The following is an 18,557-nucleotide window of genomic DNA, read 5'->3' as shown; positions in this document are numbered from 1 at the left end:
AACAAATTTGTGGGCATCGGTAAATGGAAAGGCTTCTGGATTTAGAGATCCTCTCAACCACAGCTGCCCTTTGTGATTGTTTTCTTACAAGAGCTGCAGCAATTGTTGTCTTGCACAATTCTACAATTTCTAGTGTAGGTTCCTATTTTTAGTTACCCACATTATTTCTGGGATGGAGTAACAGAGTTGAAGAAGCCAGGGATATGCTGGTTATGTGGCTGAAATGATGTTATGAACAGTACTTTTATATATGCAAAATGCTGACAGGTTTTTTTATGAGTTTTTTTTGTCTGTTAATGTCTTCAGATAACTTCACAAGGAGCCAACACTAAAAGACACCTCACCTCACTGCATAGAGAAATTATGTTTGGAGTATTTCCAGTGATGTGTTGTGGTTACAAATTATAACTTGCAGTCATTACTAAGTTTATAAAATGCTTTTTTTCCTACTATGAAATATAAATAAAGGAAAAATTGTGGGATTGGTTACTCTAGTTATATGGAGAAGCGCAGAGAGAAAGCCATAAAGATCTCTTCCAGAGATGGTGAGATCTTGAGCTATATTTATAAGGACCATCTCGAGTTTATTTATTAGCCTTTAAAAAATCGCTACTAAAATAAGTATTTCTCCAGTCTTTTTCTTAGTTCCTGCTTAGTTGTAGAATGTGGCTGCAGCTTTTTGGGCTTTGAATTCCAAGTGTCTTGCATGGTAATATTTGTTTCTTATTTTTGGGCTGTGGGGAATAAGTACTGCCCCTCCAACTGGGGTGCTCATCTTCTCTCACAAAGCAGGGCTGGCATGTATCAGTGCTGAGAGAAGAGGTGGCCAACACAAACTTCTGTAAGAAAAGACTGGAGCTGGTCTTACTTTTTCCTAAAAGCAAACTATAAACCAGGAAAAAGCTCTCCTGCCAATAGCCCAGTTCTGTTCCAATGTACTCTTTGAGGAATCCCTCTGGAAGTTCATTTTCTGTGGCTTTTTCGGTTCTTATTAAGAATTACATTTACTAACTGGATATCATTAACCCCCAGTAAAATCTAGGAACTATCACTGGTGACTTTTTTTAATAGTAAGGGCATAAAAATATATTGGGATTTTGTGTAGCATTTTGTTTAACAGGAGATTTGAAGGTAACCAAGTCTCACACTTCAGACTACCAGAGCTGGATCTACATTCCAGTGGACAAAAAGCCACACAAATACTTAAGAAGCAAATTTCTCTCCTCTACATGAGGTTTTAACTTCAGGCAGCAACTAAGCACTAACTGAGAAGGGTCAGTAGCTCAATCATCTTAAAAATCCAACAAATTCCTGTTCAGATTGTTTAGCCAATTGAAATTAATTCCTGACTTTTCTCTGGCATACCTGAAACACATCAGTGCTACTGATTCCCATACCCTTTACCTGGGGGCAGCTTACATTCTGTCTAAAACTAGAGTTGAAGGTCAGAGATAATGAATGGGTAACTGGGCCCTTTTACTTGAGCTGTCTGAAGAGGCTCCCAAAAAGAAAGTTCTAAAGCTACTTTTCCCTTCCCTTAAAATCTGTTGATCTCCTATGCTAAAGTAGAAACTAAATTAATGGAAATTTGACAAGCAGTAGGAAAATGGTTGTAAATGATACTGTTGAACTACTTGCCCAGGTGAAATTACAGTTAGATTATTTTTTAATTGCTCTTTTATAAATGTCTAGATTTCCTTTTTTCACTTCTGGTGCTGACAGCAAGTCTGGAAATTATTTCACCATTTCTTCACCCAGTCCTCTATTTATTTGAAGAATAACGTAATTCTTTGTCCAAAGCCAAGTGTGCAATGCTGTTCTTTCTACAATCCTACAGTTTTTAGCAGAATATATCACTTAAAGAGAAACCTTTCATTTGCAAAAAGCATTGTCATATCAAGATGAAATTTAGGTGCACTTTGAATTGATTTAACTTAAATAATTTTCCAAACAGAAATAATGTAATCCACGTCAAAATTTGGGAATTACAGTAATTTTTAAACATCTTAGATCAGTTTTGCATAATTTCTTTTTATAGAAACTGTGTTGTGGCCACTTTATTTTAAATTGTAATAAGCCATTCTTAATTTCACTAGTACCTAAATGCATATAACATTGGTTTAGGTAACTTGACTTAAGGACACTTGTTAAGAATTAAAGCAAGTGCTAGTTTTATGTAGAAAAAAAGAAAATAAGCTGCAGCTGAGGACCACAAAAGGTAAATCTTAAGTGTTTGTGCAGAAGAGGGTTAATCACGATGGCTGTACTGTCATAGCAGTATCGTCTTTTCTTACTCTATTTTGTTACAAAAAGCAGCTTCTGTAACTGTGGTTTATTCTCCAAGCAAAATTAGTTATACTTGTAGAAATGCTTTTTAGCCAAGATAATAGTCTGCATGAGAACTACACCAACATGGAAAAGGCTCTTGTGCCCCTGGCAGAACAAGGTCATGGTTTAGGATAGGCCACGGTGGTTATTGGAAATTTAATGATAGTTTAAATGTCATTAGCTGTTTCACTGATTATTTTACCAGAGGCACAGAGCTACCCTGGGATAGTAGGTACACCTTGAGTAGAAAAACGATTCATCTCCCCCCCCAGCTCCAAACTGTTGATATTTGAGTGCAACCACATAATTTGGTTTTACAGAGAATGACAACCATGTCTAATCCTTGTTTTTTGATTTACTAGTGTGGTTAGTGAAAAAGGTGACGTATTCAAAAATGCCCTTTAGCTATAGTGCACTTACCTAATACCTATTGACTTTGGCTCAACTTGCAAAGTGTACCTGAAAAATATATATATGTCTTTTGTTTTAGAGTTTACAGTAAATCTTGGCTCTGTCTTGAAGTTTGTCCGTAAGAAGGAATCTTAAGATACTCAAAATTTCATAGTTTATTCATAAATTAACCTTAAAATATGTGCCAGGTGGACCACAAATTTCATGCTGTGTGTACTGTGCATGAGTTTTATACAAAAACAAATTATTTGGAACCCCTTCTTATGAGAAAAGGCTAAAACCCACCTCTTGCCCTTAATAAGGGAATATGAAAGTTGAGCCATAGAACTATCCTGTGTAAGCAAATGACTGTCATCAGTTAGCAATAATTCCACATTCCTATGATTGTGATTTCCATAATTACGAAGAAGAGCATTGCAGTAATACAGATCCAGCGTGCCTCCTACCACAGACTAATTGGATCAAAGAGTGGCTGAGGGCTAAATACTAAGTGGCATGATCAGTCCACAAAATCTTTTCACTAATTGATCTTCCCCTATCTGTCATCTCTTTGAAACTGTGCTGTTTATAAACTCTCCTAAACGATACATTTATGACCCAGTGGATATCACTGGTTAACTACTTAAAAAAAAGTAGGGGTAGTTTAGAAGTACTTTAATGCCAATTAAACCACATTTCTTTGCATGTTTTAGTTTTTCAGCCAAGTTTAGAGAGATTTTATCCTTGTTTCTTAAAATTCTTGACATTTGTGTAAGAAAATCGCGGAGAGCTTCTGTAAAACTACACAGTCATGCTGAAGACTCCTTCAGTTGTTTGGGGAACTCTCCACTGTTCAGCAGGAAACAGGGTGGGAGAAAGTGAAAAAAAGAAAAAAAGGGGGGGGGAAAGCTACCATAGCAGCCACAGACCTAAAACTCTCCGGCATGAGTTACTCTTAAAACATTTCAGTAACTGTGAGTTAAGACTGATACTTTTTTGGGTTTGTTTTTGATGGCTAACCCATGCAAGTGGGAAGCCTACCAGACATAAAATTTTTCAGGTAATAGGGAGCTTTGTGAAGACTGTGAATGGAAGAGATGGATGTGCCTTTCATACAGGATGTTTATTAATTTTTAGGGGGGGTTAATGTATCTGGAGTGGTTTCTCTCATTCATGGAAGCAGTAATATCTTAACAGAATTCTAAGCCTATCCTTTTCAACTTTTGCTCTTGTACCACTGCTCTCATCTCTGTCAGTTTGTTAGCCTGTGGCATTACTTAGCCCTAAGGCACTGACCTTTTGCAGTGCTGAAGCAAGGGTAAATCCTTTCTGAACACTCTTTGTTTTTGCTGGTGAGATTGCAGAAAGTCCAGGGAACCCCAGCTCTCTGGGTCACGTTCTCCAATGGTGAGATAATTGCCCACAGATGAAGAGAAAAATGCAATTTGAGATCTTCAAAGTTTCCGCACCAGGTGTGCATTGCTGAGTCAAGAGCAGGTATTGACAGGTCACTCACTTCTTCTGCAGCACTGACAGTCCTATTCCTCAGCAGAGGCATGTTTGAAAACATAAGTTAGCAGTCATTAACGCAGGCTTGCAAGCACACAAATGACTGTAGTTAACTCAATGAAATTTGACTTCATACAACTTGTTTTGGAAAGTATTAGACAATGCAAAATATCAACAAAGCAGTGTGGGTAGGGATTGTTTATGAAGAGATGACTGTTGAGGGGTTTTGAGTTTGAAAGAAGATAGGGTCATGTTATCAAGTGCTATTCATCAGCAGCACGTGGTTGAAGAAACTAGGCAGGTGTGTAACTTCTTTTGGAAGAAGAAGGAAGGGCAACGTCTGCCATAAATTATATGGTAGAAAATATATAGCTAATCCCAATGCATTTAGAAGTTCTAAAAACAAAATAATTTGGGTTAAGATATGTAGTTTTGAAGAGGTATTCTGAATTATTAAAAATGCCGAGTTATTAAAAATTAAGAGAAAATATTTTTAAAGGATTGGATTGTAAAATGACTGCTTTACATATAAAATAGACTCTGTCATATATTACTCTAAAGTCTTAACCTTATTATTTCTATGAGGTAAGTAATGCTATTTTTCACCTGTCTGCTGTAAGGACTGTATTATAAGGTGTTCTCTTGCTTGCCGAGAAATAAGGTGGTGAAACTGTCCTATATATTTTTGAAATCAGATTAGTTGCAGCATAACACAGACTGTTGATCCCTTAGATTTGGTGTTCATGAAGTAACACACACACATATACACCCCTCATTTTATTTTTTCTGAGACTGTTTTACCTCCACAAAACATTGCTAGGCAAAAGGAAACATCATTGCTGGAATGTGCTGACAAGAATTTAATAAAGATGGAGCTGTGCAGCAAGTCTGTTCAGAGTTGATGGAAATAAATATTCACTCCAGGAGTTGAAAGTTGAACATATCTAATTATTGGAAAGGGTCTCTGTCCTGTCCACTTTGACAGGAAAAATACCCTTGGAAAAGGACATTTCACATCACACTGAAAAGAATATTGAATGTTCTGTGGAGTGGGGGGTCCCATCGTAGTTGCAACTATACAAGTAGTTCTTTCTGTGCTGTTAGTTTCTGTTTGCCCTCTGAGATATTCAAAGGCTGAGGTCATAGCTTCATTAGCATTTTTTCCAGCAAAAAGGCTAGGTTTTAAATATCATCCATCACTTTTCCCACCTTTCCATTCTGCTTGTGTGGCAACAGAATGGAGAATCAGGGGACTGAGCTAGATTAAAGATAAGCTTGTTTTATGCAGCTGCACAAAGTGGTGTATGTTAGAGTTGGTGGGGGTGGTTAGGGAAGCACATGTGTATGATCACCAGATTTCAGTATTAATCAAACAGGTAGTCTAAGCTCCATTTGGAATAACTAGAATGAATCTTTAAGTAAAGTATTCTGGGGAAGTCCTGCCTTTCTTCACTGACTTTAGAGATGACTTGAAAAGACTTGTGTCCTTGGGCTAAAGTTTGCCATCATAAATTCTGTCTTCAGTGTCTATGCAGATTTCACAGTTACAGTTTTGTCTGAAAAGCAATTTTAACTGCACCATTGTACAGAAGGCTAGGACTAAGTAGTTGGGACCTCTGGAGGTTATCTGGTCCAAACCCTTGGCTCAAGCAGGGCCACTTAGAGCCATTTGCCCAGGACTGTCGCCAAGGATGGAATGGAGACTCCAGTCTTTCTGAGCAACCTGTTCCAGTGCTTGGTCACTCTCATAGCAAAAAAGTGTTTCCTGATGTTCAGACGGTACTTCCTGTGTTTCAATTTGTGCCCATTTTCTCAGTCTTGTCAGTGTCCTTCACTCTGTCCTCTTCACACACTCCCTTCAGGTATTTGTATACATTAGTGACATCCCCCAGAGCCTTCCTTTCTCCAGGCTGAACAGTCAGAGCTCTCTCAGCCTGACTATGTGAGGTGCTCCAGTCCCATAATCCCACAATTAACTTTGTGGCCCTTTGTTGGACTCTGCAGTTCATTCATGTCTCTCTTGTACTGGGGAGCCCAGAACTGGACACAGCACTCTAGGTGAGGCCTCACTAGCACTGATGGATAAAAGTTGAGAGAATTTACAGAATCACGGAGTCATTCGGGTTGGAGATCATCCAGTGCAACCCCCCTGCCAAGGCAGGGTCACCCAGAGCAGGTGACACAGGAACACATCCAGATGGGTTTTGAATGTCTACAGAGAGAGAGACTCCATGACCTCCCTGGGCAGCATTAAGGGGTTTAAAAGCTGTAATCAGAGCATAGGACCAGTTCTTCAGTTCCTTTTACTTAGTGGTAACATATTTGTTAAGAGAGAAGCACTCAGAGGCCTGGTGTAATGAACAAGATGTTAATTTAATTTGCTAAGTATTTTGCCTAGAATTTCCTGAACTGTGTCTTAAAGCTCTTTATGTGGAGTATAAAAATGTTAGTGGGACAGATATTTTTTACTTTTTTTGGTGGCAGACATCTACTGCAGTGACTAATGTTGCATATTTTCAGTGAACCCACAACACTTTGCCTTTCAGCACAGATTTCAGGGATTTCACATTCTGCCGCCTCTTTCCTCTTGCCTTGGAGTCTGCTGTCAATATACAGCAAAGTTGTGGTTTCTTCCCCCCCAAGAATGTTACTTTAAAAAAAAAACAAACAAGCAGCTATGTGAAGTCTTGCCTTTGCGTGAATTTCTGAACTGTCTCTTCGAGAAGGTTGCATTTTCTTTGTTCCAAATGCATAAACTCAGGGCTTTGCTGAGGAAGGGCAAGAGCACTGCCATCGAAGAACACTCTTGCATGGATTCATGTCATTTATCAATGAGCAGTCTATCCGTTAGTGTTCACAAGTAGTTCATAATTCTCCCTGAGTAGACAAGGGTTTTGTGGTTCATACTCTTTGTCTGACAAAGTGCCTATAACGCTTTTGCCAAAGGCAGAGTTTTTCAAGGCTTAGCTTTCCTAGTGCCAAGGACTCTTCAAAAGCAGTCCAAAAGCCAAGTACAAGTACTGTGGCAATAGAAAAGGCTTTAAAAACTTTTGTATTTGTTCACACAACTGTTTCAGTGTAGAAAATCCTGCCTTTAAGCTTCATTAACTTTGTAAGACTGCAAACTAAGAGTCCAGTGTTTCATGCATTTAACTTTTAAGACAATGGGCATTACAGCTGAAATGCAGACTACAAGCAAGAAAGAAAAAATGGATTTCCACCCCACAACAAAGTACTGTGAGACCCATAGTTCTGCAGCACTCAAGCATAATCCTAGAGTGACGTTTTAAGTGAGCTATTCATAGAAAAATGCAAAATCCTTTGAGCAACACACAAGAGGATGAATTGGCCTATGAAAAACCAGAGTAATAACTGTAAACTGGAAGACAAGGATGTCTTTGCCATGCTGCATTGCCTAAAATCTTTCAGCACTGTCCATCCATCTAGGATGGATGCAGTGATAAAACTTTTAAGTCACTGCTGATAGGTTTTCAAAATCCTGCACTCTTACTACTCCACAAACAGTTTGATACAATTAAATACCTTTGCTGGTGTGCGTGGCTGAGATCTAAGTGACAAAATGTGGAATGGCTGAGGAGTTGGAACTAAATGATCTTTAAGGTTCCTTCCAACCCAAACCATTCTGTGATTCTATGAATATGTGCAAGTACTGAAATCCCAGATTCTGTGAAGTGTGACTTGACTTTCTGGTGTGTACCAGCCACAAGGTACACAACGTTGAGTATATTCAAGTCCAACATTAAACAAGTATCTAAACAACATATATGGAGCTTACAGCAGTTCTGTCTTGCACAAAAAGTACAAGTCCAAATGTTAGAATATGCCATTTAAATGGAAAACAAAAAAGCCTTGTGATACATCACAGTATGAACACTAACTCTCTTTTATGGTTGTTCTGTAAAATTTATACAATCATCAGATTTTATACAATACACTTGAAATAGCACAGACTGAATTCCAGAGTTGCTTTCACATAAGAACCTACAGGCTCATACAAGAATTGCGTTAATGACTTTGCAATGCTATTGCTTGAGAAATTCTAGAACAGCAACATAAGACTGATTAAGTATTGGATTTCTGTATGGCATCTCTGCAGCCATGTAAACTCTCAATCTCCAAAGTAAACTCCCTGCTTCCATTGCTGTCTGCCTTTCATTTCTATTGATGAACAAAATTCAGCAGTCTGCTGCTGTCTGAATTCAGTTTTTCACATTTGTCATCCAAGCAGAGGGGATTGCAGAACCTTTAAGATTCAAAGAAGGGTTGTTTTTTTAAATCATCAATTTTAACTATTCCAGCAGTGTTGTGGTGAACTGTGCTGTTAACTTAAAACTTGCCATCTTTTGCGGAGATTGTTCAGTTTTTAAAAGTGGAGACAAATTAGTACCAGTGTTTAAAACACTGTGAGACTGCACTCAGTTCAAGATGCTTTTTGTTTTGCTTGGGAAAATAGGAGTGGCTCGTAAGAAACACCTTGACCAACTAGTCGTGATGTCTGTAAATTCTTAGAGGTCTTAGGAAATTTCTTTAATTTGTTCTGTCTTTTTTATTTAATCCAGAAAATATTCTTTGACAAAAAAACTTCAAGCACCAGAATAAGGAAATAAAACTAGACCTGGCTGCTACTGCAGCCTTAAAGCAAAGCCCCTGTAGTGCCACACAGTTCTTAAAACACTTTTTTTTTTGTTTTTTCCAGACCTAAAGATTTTCGATGGAAGTAATAGCAATAAGTGGAGAAGAAGTGCCATCAGGAATGTCTCTCCTCCTTGAAAGAAAAGTCTTCTAACATGGAAGCATCTGTGCATCTCAGTCAACTCTTCTATACTGAATGTTTCTAACAGCTGTTAGCAAACTTGATTTGGCAAGATTATGAAAATGATTGTATTTGAAACAGATAAAAATAGATATTATCTTGTTAATACCACCTGTACTCTGCATTGTATGATCTGGTATTTATTAGTGACATTTGGTTTGATACTATTATTAAAGAATTGATACCTTTTTAATGAATATTTGCATCTCATAGAAACAGTACATTGATTACTAAAATGAAGTATCTCACTCTAAAAGCTACAAAACTTGAATTCTATGCAGCAAGAGCAGTCAATAATTTTGGTCACCAGCCATGGTTTTTCATCCTCAAGCTTTGACCCAGCATAGCTGATTTCACTAAAGAGCTTGTTGAAATAACAGTCAGTAAAAGTGAATTACAGGGAGATACTCTTCCTTTTTTCCACCCTTCAGCACAAATCTGATTTTGATTCAAGCCACCAGAACACGATTACTTACTTTAAAGAACATATTACAGAACAAAGCAGCAACATTTTTATTATGAAAACCAAGTGAGGAAACTGAACTTAAGTGTTGAATGATGCAAAAAAGTCTTAAAAATTACTTTGCTTTTGCAAGCTACTTCCCTGAAATTCCTTACTGCTTTTCTGCATGGAAAACCTTCAAGCCAAATCTGTTGTGTAAGTAAGTGAAGCACCTGTTGTTTTCAGTGTTGTGGAAGATGTTACAGGCAAAATTTGGCAATGTTTGGTGAGGAGAATTTGAGTTTTCTATATTTGTTTTGTACAAGCATCATATGGGAAGAAAAACATTGGTTTGTTTATAATCATATTTCATTACATGAAATAATGGTTTGCTCTCAGGCATTTCTTTGGCATTCAGGTGGGCTTATCCTAGGAAACATTTCTACCCTGTGAAAATGCAGCCTGCATTTCCAAGTCAGTAACATTTCGTTAACAAGTGAAAGTATTTTTAAAAGCACTAGGTTGCAGTAAATGCTCTTTTCTGTCCAAGGACACAGTACAGAGGGTGTATTGGTAAGATATGGGTGGCATCAGCATGTGCTGAATACTCCAGTCAGCAACTTCAGTTCCTTAGGTGGTCTGGAAAAAATACGAGACACTCTTGATTATTCAGAGACTGCATTTTGGAGGAAATCTTAACTGTCTGTGTCTTACTTTTTTTGGCAAACATACAAATCTTGAATAATACTTTTATAAGTTGGTAGTGCCCACCAGTTAGTTACTTATTATTACCAAGGTATGCCCAGCAAGTGACTGTACGACCAATGACACCAGAAGTATTCTGGTCAGTGGGGTGCCAGTAAATGGCATTTTAGATATAAAGTTTAAACAAATTAACTAACAGGAGGCTCAAAGTCTTTCTGAGACAACACAGGCAGAATTGCTTGAAGGCTGATTTTCCATCAGTGACCTTCTCAGTCACTTCCACAGGACCTGCAGGTCACCCACCGTGTCTCGGAAAACAGTCCAGACAGTGTCAGTACAACACATGGGCAGGAGTGTGCCAGCCAGGGAGGGCACAGGGAGTTCACATTTGGGGTAAATTAATGTGGGTGTTCACAGCCAAGTACCAGTAGGGAAATTAATCCTGTGGCACAGGCATTACCTGTATTTAGCTGTAATAATATCTTTCTGAATGGCAGCTGTGTGTGCCAGGCTCTCCCCGCACGTGTGTGCAGAGAGCTGTGCTCACTTGGGGCCTCTGTTCTGTAAAAACCAGGGCTGAGCTGCTGAAGGATGAGGTCCATAAACTGCATTATAGTTTTCTACCACATTCTACTTTAAATGCAAGTGCAGGTAAGGAACTGACTCAGCTCACATTCCATCAACTTTTATCACCTTTCTCCAAGAAAGTAGTGGGAGTTAGGGATGAAAGAAATTATGGGAAAACAAGCACAGCCTACAAAGGTATCCAGCCCCCAGGCAGAGCTTGCCCATGGTTAATCACATGTACAAATGGTGTGTGTTACTAATGAGGTTGAATTCTAGGTGAGATAATTGGAGATTACACAGTAAAGGTACCTGTTATCTTCCTCCTGGTGAACTAAGGGAGCTGCTGGGGTGGCCAGAGGTGAAACCTGACAAGTTTTTCTTAACTGAGAATGGAGAGACCTGCATGCAGGGATGAGCAGGAAGACAGCCCTGGGATGCACAGACCAGTCTCTCCATCTCTGTATAAGGCTGAATTAGAAGTGTCCCAAACCCGTGCTTTCAGCTTAAATGGCCATTTTGAGCTAAGTCTTGCTTTGATGCTTAGTCTTCAGTGCTGTTCAAAGCTGTTTATTGAGTCACTTCATAACTTATCTTGTTTATTTGTAGATAAGGAATTGCTCTGTGCTCAAGTGATTGGGTTGGCATTTTTCCTTCCTCTCCTCATTAGCTGATCCAAGTTGCCATCCCAACTACACCTGCCAGTCTTTTGACTTTGGCATGTCAATATGTGAAATCTCACCTCCACAGATGGTACAACCAACTCATTGCACAGTTACTCTCTACATTTGTCCATATATAATTTTAAAAATAAGGCTAAATAATGTTTATACTAAGTGCCCAAAAGTGTTGAAAAAGGGGAATGTATTTCTTCCTCATTGCAATCTGTCCCCTAATCTAATGCAACTGTTCAGAGTTAAATGAATACAGAATTACCGTACAAAAGCCTGCCACTTTTATTTGCATACAAAACAGAAATCAAAGAGGTTCACAATAAATTATCAGTGTGCTCCCACAGAACATTCTTGTGTATTTATATCATGTGAGTTAGAAAAAACAACACCCTGTTAACATATGAATTCTTTGCAAAAGGGTAATAAGCTGGGTTCAAGGAAACCTGATTATGATTGTTCTCCAGTGAATTTAGTCGGGTTACTCTGCTAGTAAAGCAATTAATCCAAAACCAACAGAACATAATCAACTAGGAAAAAACTGATAACAAACATTAACTTTTCTGGATGGTTCTACATACACCAACTAGCTGGACGCATGTTTTTATACAGTTTGAATAGTGAACGGAACAGTACTCCAGAGAAAGGTCTACAAGTGACCTTTCATCATCATCTAGCACCAACCCACTAACAACTAAGCTTCTGGCATGCAAGATAATTACCATTATTTGTTGTGTCAACCAGCCATGTACACTTTTTTCTCCTTTAACATAAGAGCCTGTAAACATCTTCCGTGACAGGTGAGGCACCTGGACAAAAGGCCAAACAGATGCACATAAAATGTTTCCCTTTTTTAAACAGTTCATTGAGAGGGTTTTTTTCCATTTGCCTTTGTGCGTGCTGGACTCTTGGCGCTCCTTTTGGCTATCCTCCTTGCGAAGCGACTGATTCCTGGGGATCTCAGTTCAACGGCTTCCATCTCTTCTTGAACAGGAGTAAATTCTGGTTGAGCAAGATGAGGTGATGGATAGGACTGGGAGTATGGGGATGGTAAGGGGTAGGACCCGTGAACTATATACGGCTGTTGCTCACCATCATAAAGGTCCTCAGGGTCATAGATTTGGTAGGAGCTATGTGGCAACTGCACTACTGGGATGTCTTGATCAGTTGGCTCACCGTATCCACCTTAACCCACCACCACCAAGAGTATTCATATGGTTAACACAGGAGAAGGGGAGTAGAAAATTAAAGCATTCATTAGGAAATTGACATTTTATATATAGATATATTTCTATATCGTGTGTGAGTATATATATATATAATCTTTAAATACACATCTTTTTTCACATAAAGGAACAATGAAAACATTTAACAAATTTAATAAGCTGGAGCAATTGGAAACCCACCAACAGACAGCCAAGTTAGTTGGAAACCACCACCAGAATTTGTCAAATGTCCAGTTGTAATACTGTGCTCATTATACATTGCACACTCTGCCTGCTTTAGCTTATTCCAATTGTGGGCAAGAATACATGATTAACAGGCAAAAGTGGGTCAGCCAATAATTTTTAGCAGTGCCAGGAAGCCAAGTGCATGTACAGCAGCTGTAAGTTCATTAGTGGTAGTCAATATCGTTGCTGGAAAGCACAGAGCAGTTCAGCATCCATCTCTGACCTTCAGCCCAATGAGACCTGAACCAGAATGAGCCTTTCACCTTCTGGATTGGTAGCCATTGTAAGGGATTGGGCCTTAAAACAGGAAATGAACAACGGGGAGGGGAAGTGAGGAGAAAAGGATAGGAAGAGACGACAACAAAAACATTCAGGTAAGTAAAACATACAAATCAGCTCAGGGCAGATTAAACTGTAAACATCAAACAAATATGCTTTATGTGTAACATCTGTAGAGACTAGTGCTTTACTAATTTCAGTTTTAGGTTGGGTGACATAATGATTGGTAATTGTGTTAACTTCCTCCTATGGCCTCTCCGTGCTATAACGAGAGGGGAAAGTAGGATACAGAGAAGATGTAGAAAGAATCATTTTTCCAGATGGCTTTCACTGGTTAATGATGGACACGTGCATCCCTGTGCCAGGTTACACTACTATGGTTTTAGTAAGGGTCATGCTCTCATGCCACTCAGAGGCACACGGAAGGGGAAGTTCAGCAACACATCTGAGAAACTACAAATGTAAAAAACTCTGCTGTCACAAACATTACATGGTGGGGGTTCAACACAGAGACCGCTGAGATGGAGCAGGCTCATACAGCTACACAAACACGTACAGGACAAAACCCACTAGGCAGGATCTGTTTTACAGGCTGGGATCAGATGGTGGACTTCCTTTGGTCACTGTGCTGGGGTCACCTTCTCTTTGTGCTGCAGTCCCACAAAGTACAGCCACACTGGACATGCAGGTTTTTTGGGAGCTGCCACATTTTAGCACAGGGTTCACCAGTAGCCTCCATCTTACTTTGGCTGTTAGAAAATGCCACCCTCGCCTGTGCAGACAGCAGCTGCCCCAGCTCCTGACTACTCACCTCCCATGCCATAACCAGCGCAGGAGGACGGATCACAGTACCCAGGGGGACCAGAAGGACCCTGTGAGCCTGGGGGTCCCATGTGACCAGGGGGACCTCGTGGGCCCGCTGATCCTGGCGGTCCTGGGCTGCCAGTTCGACTTTCTCCTGGAGGTCCTGCATAGAAAGGGGGAGATGAAACAGCTGAGTAGTGTCTTTCATGAAAGCAGGGATTTGAGGCCACTTTCCTTGGCCTGGAAAACATGGCACTGAGTGTGCTACAAACACTTCCAAGACACAGCCTGAGCAGAGCAGCTGGGCATCCTGGCTCTGACTCCCCTGGGCAAGCTGAAGGAAAGACTGCAGCCTCTGGCAAGGAAGGCAAAGCAGCAGCCCCAGAGGAGACCTGCTCCCGATGAGCCTCCTTCTCTGGCCGCTGCTTCGTCTTCCTTGCCAGACATAGCTTTTAGCCAGAAATTTATACTAAAGCAAATGTTTCACCAAGCATCAAACTTCCAGACAGGCAGTTTCATGGGGGAGGGACAGCCCTGGATGCCTGTGCAGCTGTTGATTTCCCCCACTCCCTTTCCATACAGTTTCTGAGTAATGCTGTGCCTTGATACCATGGCTCTCATGGCCAGAATATCCTAATTAAGTCAATGCAATTTTACTCCTGTTTCAACAGGACCTGGATATCACCCCTCTGCTTTTTCAGGAGCTAAATATAAATCCCTGTGATTAATGTGCTTAATTACCATACATTTCTCTGTCAACTCACGCTTAGGTATGACCTTGAGTCAATGAGAAAACAAACGCAATTAGTCCAGACTACTTTCTTCCCCTTCAAGAACCCATATCTAAAAATAATACTTAAAAAAAATTAAAAAGTTGGGTTTGGAGAAGCAGTTTATTACAGGGAAAAGGAAACTACTCATGTGACTGACAACACCATCATGTGGCACATCACAACATCATATTACATAATAAGAAGATTATGACAGTTAAGGTGCCTGAACTGCTGACTTCTGCTGCTTGAGCCTTAGAAGCGAAAGACAGAGCCAGTCTGAGCTGCTTTGCACTTGGGTCAGAGTGGTCTAATGCAGATGCTTCAAATGTAACTTTACCTGTAGATCCTGGTGGGCCTCGGGGTCCTTGCGTTCCAACACCTGGATTGCCTTTTTCTCCTTTCTCACCTGGTAAACCTAAGGAAATAGTATTCGGTCACACTTTGATCAAAAGTGTGGGCAGTGTTTATTAGTTAACCAGGATTATAGTTCCATATGTTATTTTTCATCTAAAACCAGATGGCAGAGAAGGAAGGAGGTGAAAATTAAAAATTATTTGGTTCTTTTTCCATCCCTTCGCTGACAGCCTCTCAAGGGAAACGTCATTCCTGAGGTCTTAAACATTCCTGCTGCCATGGTGGTTTCATGGAGGTGGTATGCAGAGGCATCAGCCAGTTTCCAGGCTGCACTTCCTGCTGGAAAGCTGCCTCTGGTCTATAGCAAGGTGCAACGACTGTTAAGTCAGAAGAATCCTCAGAGCCTCAAAGCTGTTTATAAATTACTGTGTGGCCCAGAAAAGTAAAATTTTTAATTCTACAGCCAATTTTTCTTCAAACATTCACCCACTAAAGAGTGGTTCAGCACAAGATGGCTCTACACACACGTGGTGAGAGTTGTAGTGGGTTATGGCATAATCTTGCTGAAACATAAGAAAAGGAGTTTCATCAAAAATCTGTCAACATCTGTCCCCCACAAATAAAGCCCAATCCGAGTGTTTCCCAGTCATAAAACTCTGATGTTCCAACATACACAGCCAGTGAGTTGTGTTCCTGCACTTGCTCATGGCACTAAATTTCTGTCCTTGGGTCTGATTCATGGAGGTCACAAATCTGGTAATTCAGAGAAAGTAGTGCCTTCTTCCAGCTTTCCATCTCCTTCTGTGCTACCACTATGGCATCCTATAAAAACACTTTCTATATGCAGCCATCACAATAAGCGGTGTCAAACTGTAGTAGGTGTCAAAACTATAAATTCCAGACCCTGAGTTTCCACTGATGACTTGGAAACTCTCATAAAGTCTGTGTTTGATTTGGATAGTTCAAAGACACCAAACTCAGGCTGGTTTGTGGGACTTCCCCCCCATTTTCTTGACCTCCCTCCCAGCACTGGTAATTGCTCTCCCTGCTTCACAGCTTACCCAGTTTCAGAATCAAAGCCAATATAGGGCACCTTCATCAACACAAACCAGAGAGAAAACAGCTGCTGCCCTGGGAGGAGCGGTATCTACAATTTCAGCTGATTCTTTCCTTCCCCTCTGCTCAGGTAACTGCTACCTTTTAGGGCAAAGCAGCTGGAGAATACCTCATTATTTCAAGGAGTCATAGAAGATATTTTTTTATCTTCATGAGCTAATGTCTGATGGAAGCAAGTAAGTAAATACAAAGTCTAAGTGGCGAAAAAATTGTAATTAAAACCCCTCACTGGCACAGAATTGCTCACATGAAGTTTATCAAATAAGAGTCTGCTGAACTGCAGGGGATTCAGTATCTGCTGAGGAGTTCTGGGTCTTCTGTGGAACAGGAGGGCAACATATCGTGTGACCCAACAAGGTGGAAAACACAGGCCACACCTCTGCAACCAGTAACTCCACACTGAGCACAAAATTTTCAACCAAATCACGATGAGCTCTTTGTCTTACCTCTACAAGGCTCTTTGCCACTGTCCTAGCATAGTTAAGGTATTTCTTGTTTCCCTTTAATGCCTTTTATTTCCTTCAATTGCAAAATTTGGAGGGGAGGGGTGTTTTTTTCCAGATACCTAAAATTTGCTTAGCCCTGTTTTGCTTCAAACATATGGAGAAACTAATCTGTTGCAATGCTCTACTTGGGCTGCACGCCTTGTAACAAGGTGAATGTATCCAAATTATCTCTTACCACTCAAGACCTGTAAGGAAAGGCTTGCAATTTGCAAAAGGCAAAGTCTATATGTGTGAATTGCTTTTTTCTTCATAAGAAGACTGGCCCATGACAACCTCCTGGAATCTACACAGATGTTTATTACAACAATCACTGCTTATCCTACTGTATGATAACATTACTTGGTGACTTCAAAGACAATGGCCACGATGTTTTCAAAGCACAGCCTTCAGGCACTCAATGATTGTTCTCAACACACACAAAACCACATACCCACATGTGATGTTCACAGAATAAAATGGCAGTAAGAAATGCTAAACATGGAACAAATCTACTCAGGCTAAGAATAAAATGTTCATTCTGGAACAAGTGATGAAGCTCTTGTGCAGGACGAACCTCCTTTGAAATCACATGGATATCAAGATCTTAAGCAAATACTGAAGGCCAAGATAAAAGTCTGCCTTAGGCCTCTTTTAGTCTAATTTTCAGTAAAGTTTATCCAAGTTAAAGAGAACATAAACACTGAAGCAAGAATATCCTATTCCTAAGGCAAAATGCTCATGAGTTAAAAATCGAGCACTCTATGAGCTTTCCTAATGGACTCAACAGACTCACAGACCTCTTGGCTTGCTCCTAATAAATGACAGAACATTCAAAATTCACCCAAGTCACTTTTGCTGTCATTAGAGCACAGCTCACAGAAAGCCAACCAGACAAGCCACCACTCTCTATGTGGGTTTACTGCAATGATTAATCACCCTCAGGGATGAAAGTGGGTATCAAAGCTTGTCATTTGAGCCTTCAGATCCCAGGAACTGCTTTCTAATTTGTGCACGGGACATAATTCAGCAATACCTTCAAATTGTCTCTCCCCCTTCCCATTAACCACATTTTCATGTCTTGTCCCCATCCAAACTAAGCAATGGCTTTGGTTCAGCCCTGTGGAGATCACAAGCAACTGAAATCAATTATTTCCAACGCTCCTCTAAAGATAACTCTGATAGTATCAGTTATTAAAAACAGAGCCAAACTCATGAACACATTCTCTAGCAAAGAAAATTAAATGGTTTCTGCACCAAAAAGAAATCTCAGGTATTGCTTATCTAATTTTTTCTTTAAGAGACTACTGTCCTGCAAGGAGAGCTGCAATTCTCCTGAGAGAAGAATATTGCAATTAAGAAAATGTCCACTTTTAAAGATGTTCAGCTGTGACTATAGTGTATAATAACACAGGGTTGTGATTTTTTTTCTTTTTTAATCCAGATGAAGCTAAAATTGGAAATAAAAGTATTTAATTGACTCAACTGGCAAAAGTTCCATTTAATTCCACTGGAATTTTGCCATCACAGCTGTAAACATGTGTCTTTTGATAACACATGTTTAACTGACTCTTTCATATGAAGCCAGGAAGTAAATACAGATCAAACTGTGCTTGAGAACAGTGACTTTCCCAGTGACAGCCTAGGTATTTATTGTACTTTAATCATAGTGGGATGGGGTGAGTAGCCATAAGTTTTATGCGTCACTTCAGGCCACATAAGAGCCAAAGTCCACCCAATAGTAGAACAACTGCATTTTCACAGCATCTGAAAGCTAACAGTATGGCCAGTCTTTGCAAGCGAAGATTTGGGAAAGGTCATTAACCCTTCGAGCCTGCGCAGTGGATTTTTTAGG

General features: G+C 39.9%; 2 protein-coding genes across 2 annotated transcripts in view; one reads left to right on the top strand and one right to left on the bottom strand.

Annotated features, from left to right (window-relative positions):
• MRPL13 (mitochondrial ribosomal protein L13) overlaps positions 1–9,258 on the top strand; it is a 29,715-nt gene extending 20,457 nt beyond the window's left edge. Inside the window, exon 7 of the mRNA XM_017826411.1 lies at positions 8,945–9,258. Within this exon, the coding sequence (XP_017681900.1) occupies positions 8,945–8,969 (25 nt within the window). The 3' untranslated portion in view covers positions 8,970–9,258. The remainder of the gene's footprint in view (positions 1–8,944) is intronic.
• Positions 9,259–11,782: 2,524 nt separating this feature from the next.
• The window catches only part of LOC108502931 (collagen alpha-1(XIV) chain), a 79,775-nt gene continuing 73,000 nt past the window's right edge, over positions 11,783–18,557 (bottom strand). The window contains exons 41-43 of the mRNA XM_017826402.1: positions 15,088–15,165; positions 13,985–14,140; positions 11,783–12,628 (exon numbers count right to left, since the gene is read on the bottom strand). Of these exons, the coding sequence (XP_017681891.1) occupies positions 12,306–12,628; positions 13,985–14,140; positions 15,088–15,165 (557 nt within the window). The 3' untranslated portion in view covers positions 11,783–12,305. The remainder of the gene's footprint in view (positions 12,629–13,984; positions 14,141–15,087; positions 15,166–18,557) is intronic.

This window comes from Lepidothrix coronata, unplaced genomic scaffold, assembly GCF_001604755.1.
Source record: "Lepidothrix coronata isolate B3197 unplaced genomic scaffold, Lepidothrix_coronata-1.0 Scaffold126, whole genome shotgun sequence".
In the NCBI taxonomy this organism is placed as follows: Eukaryota; Metazoa; Chordata; class Aves; order Passeriformes; family Pipridae; genus Lepidothrix; species Lepidothrix coronata.
The sequence above is the reverse complement of the archived record's forward strand: the minus strand, read 5'-3'. Positions and strand labels throughout refer to the sequence as shown.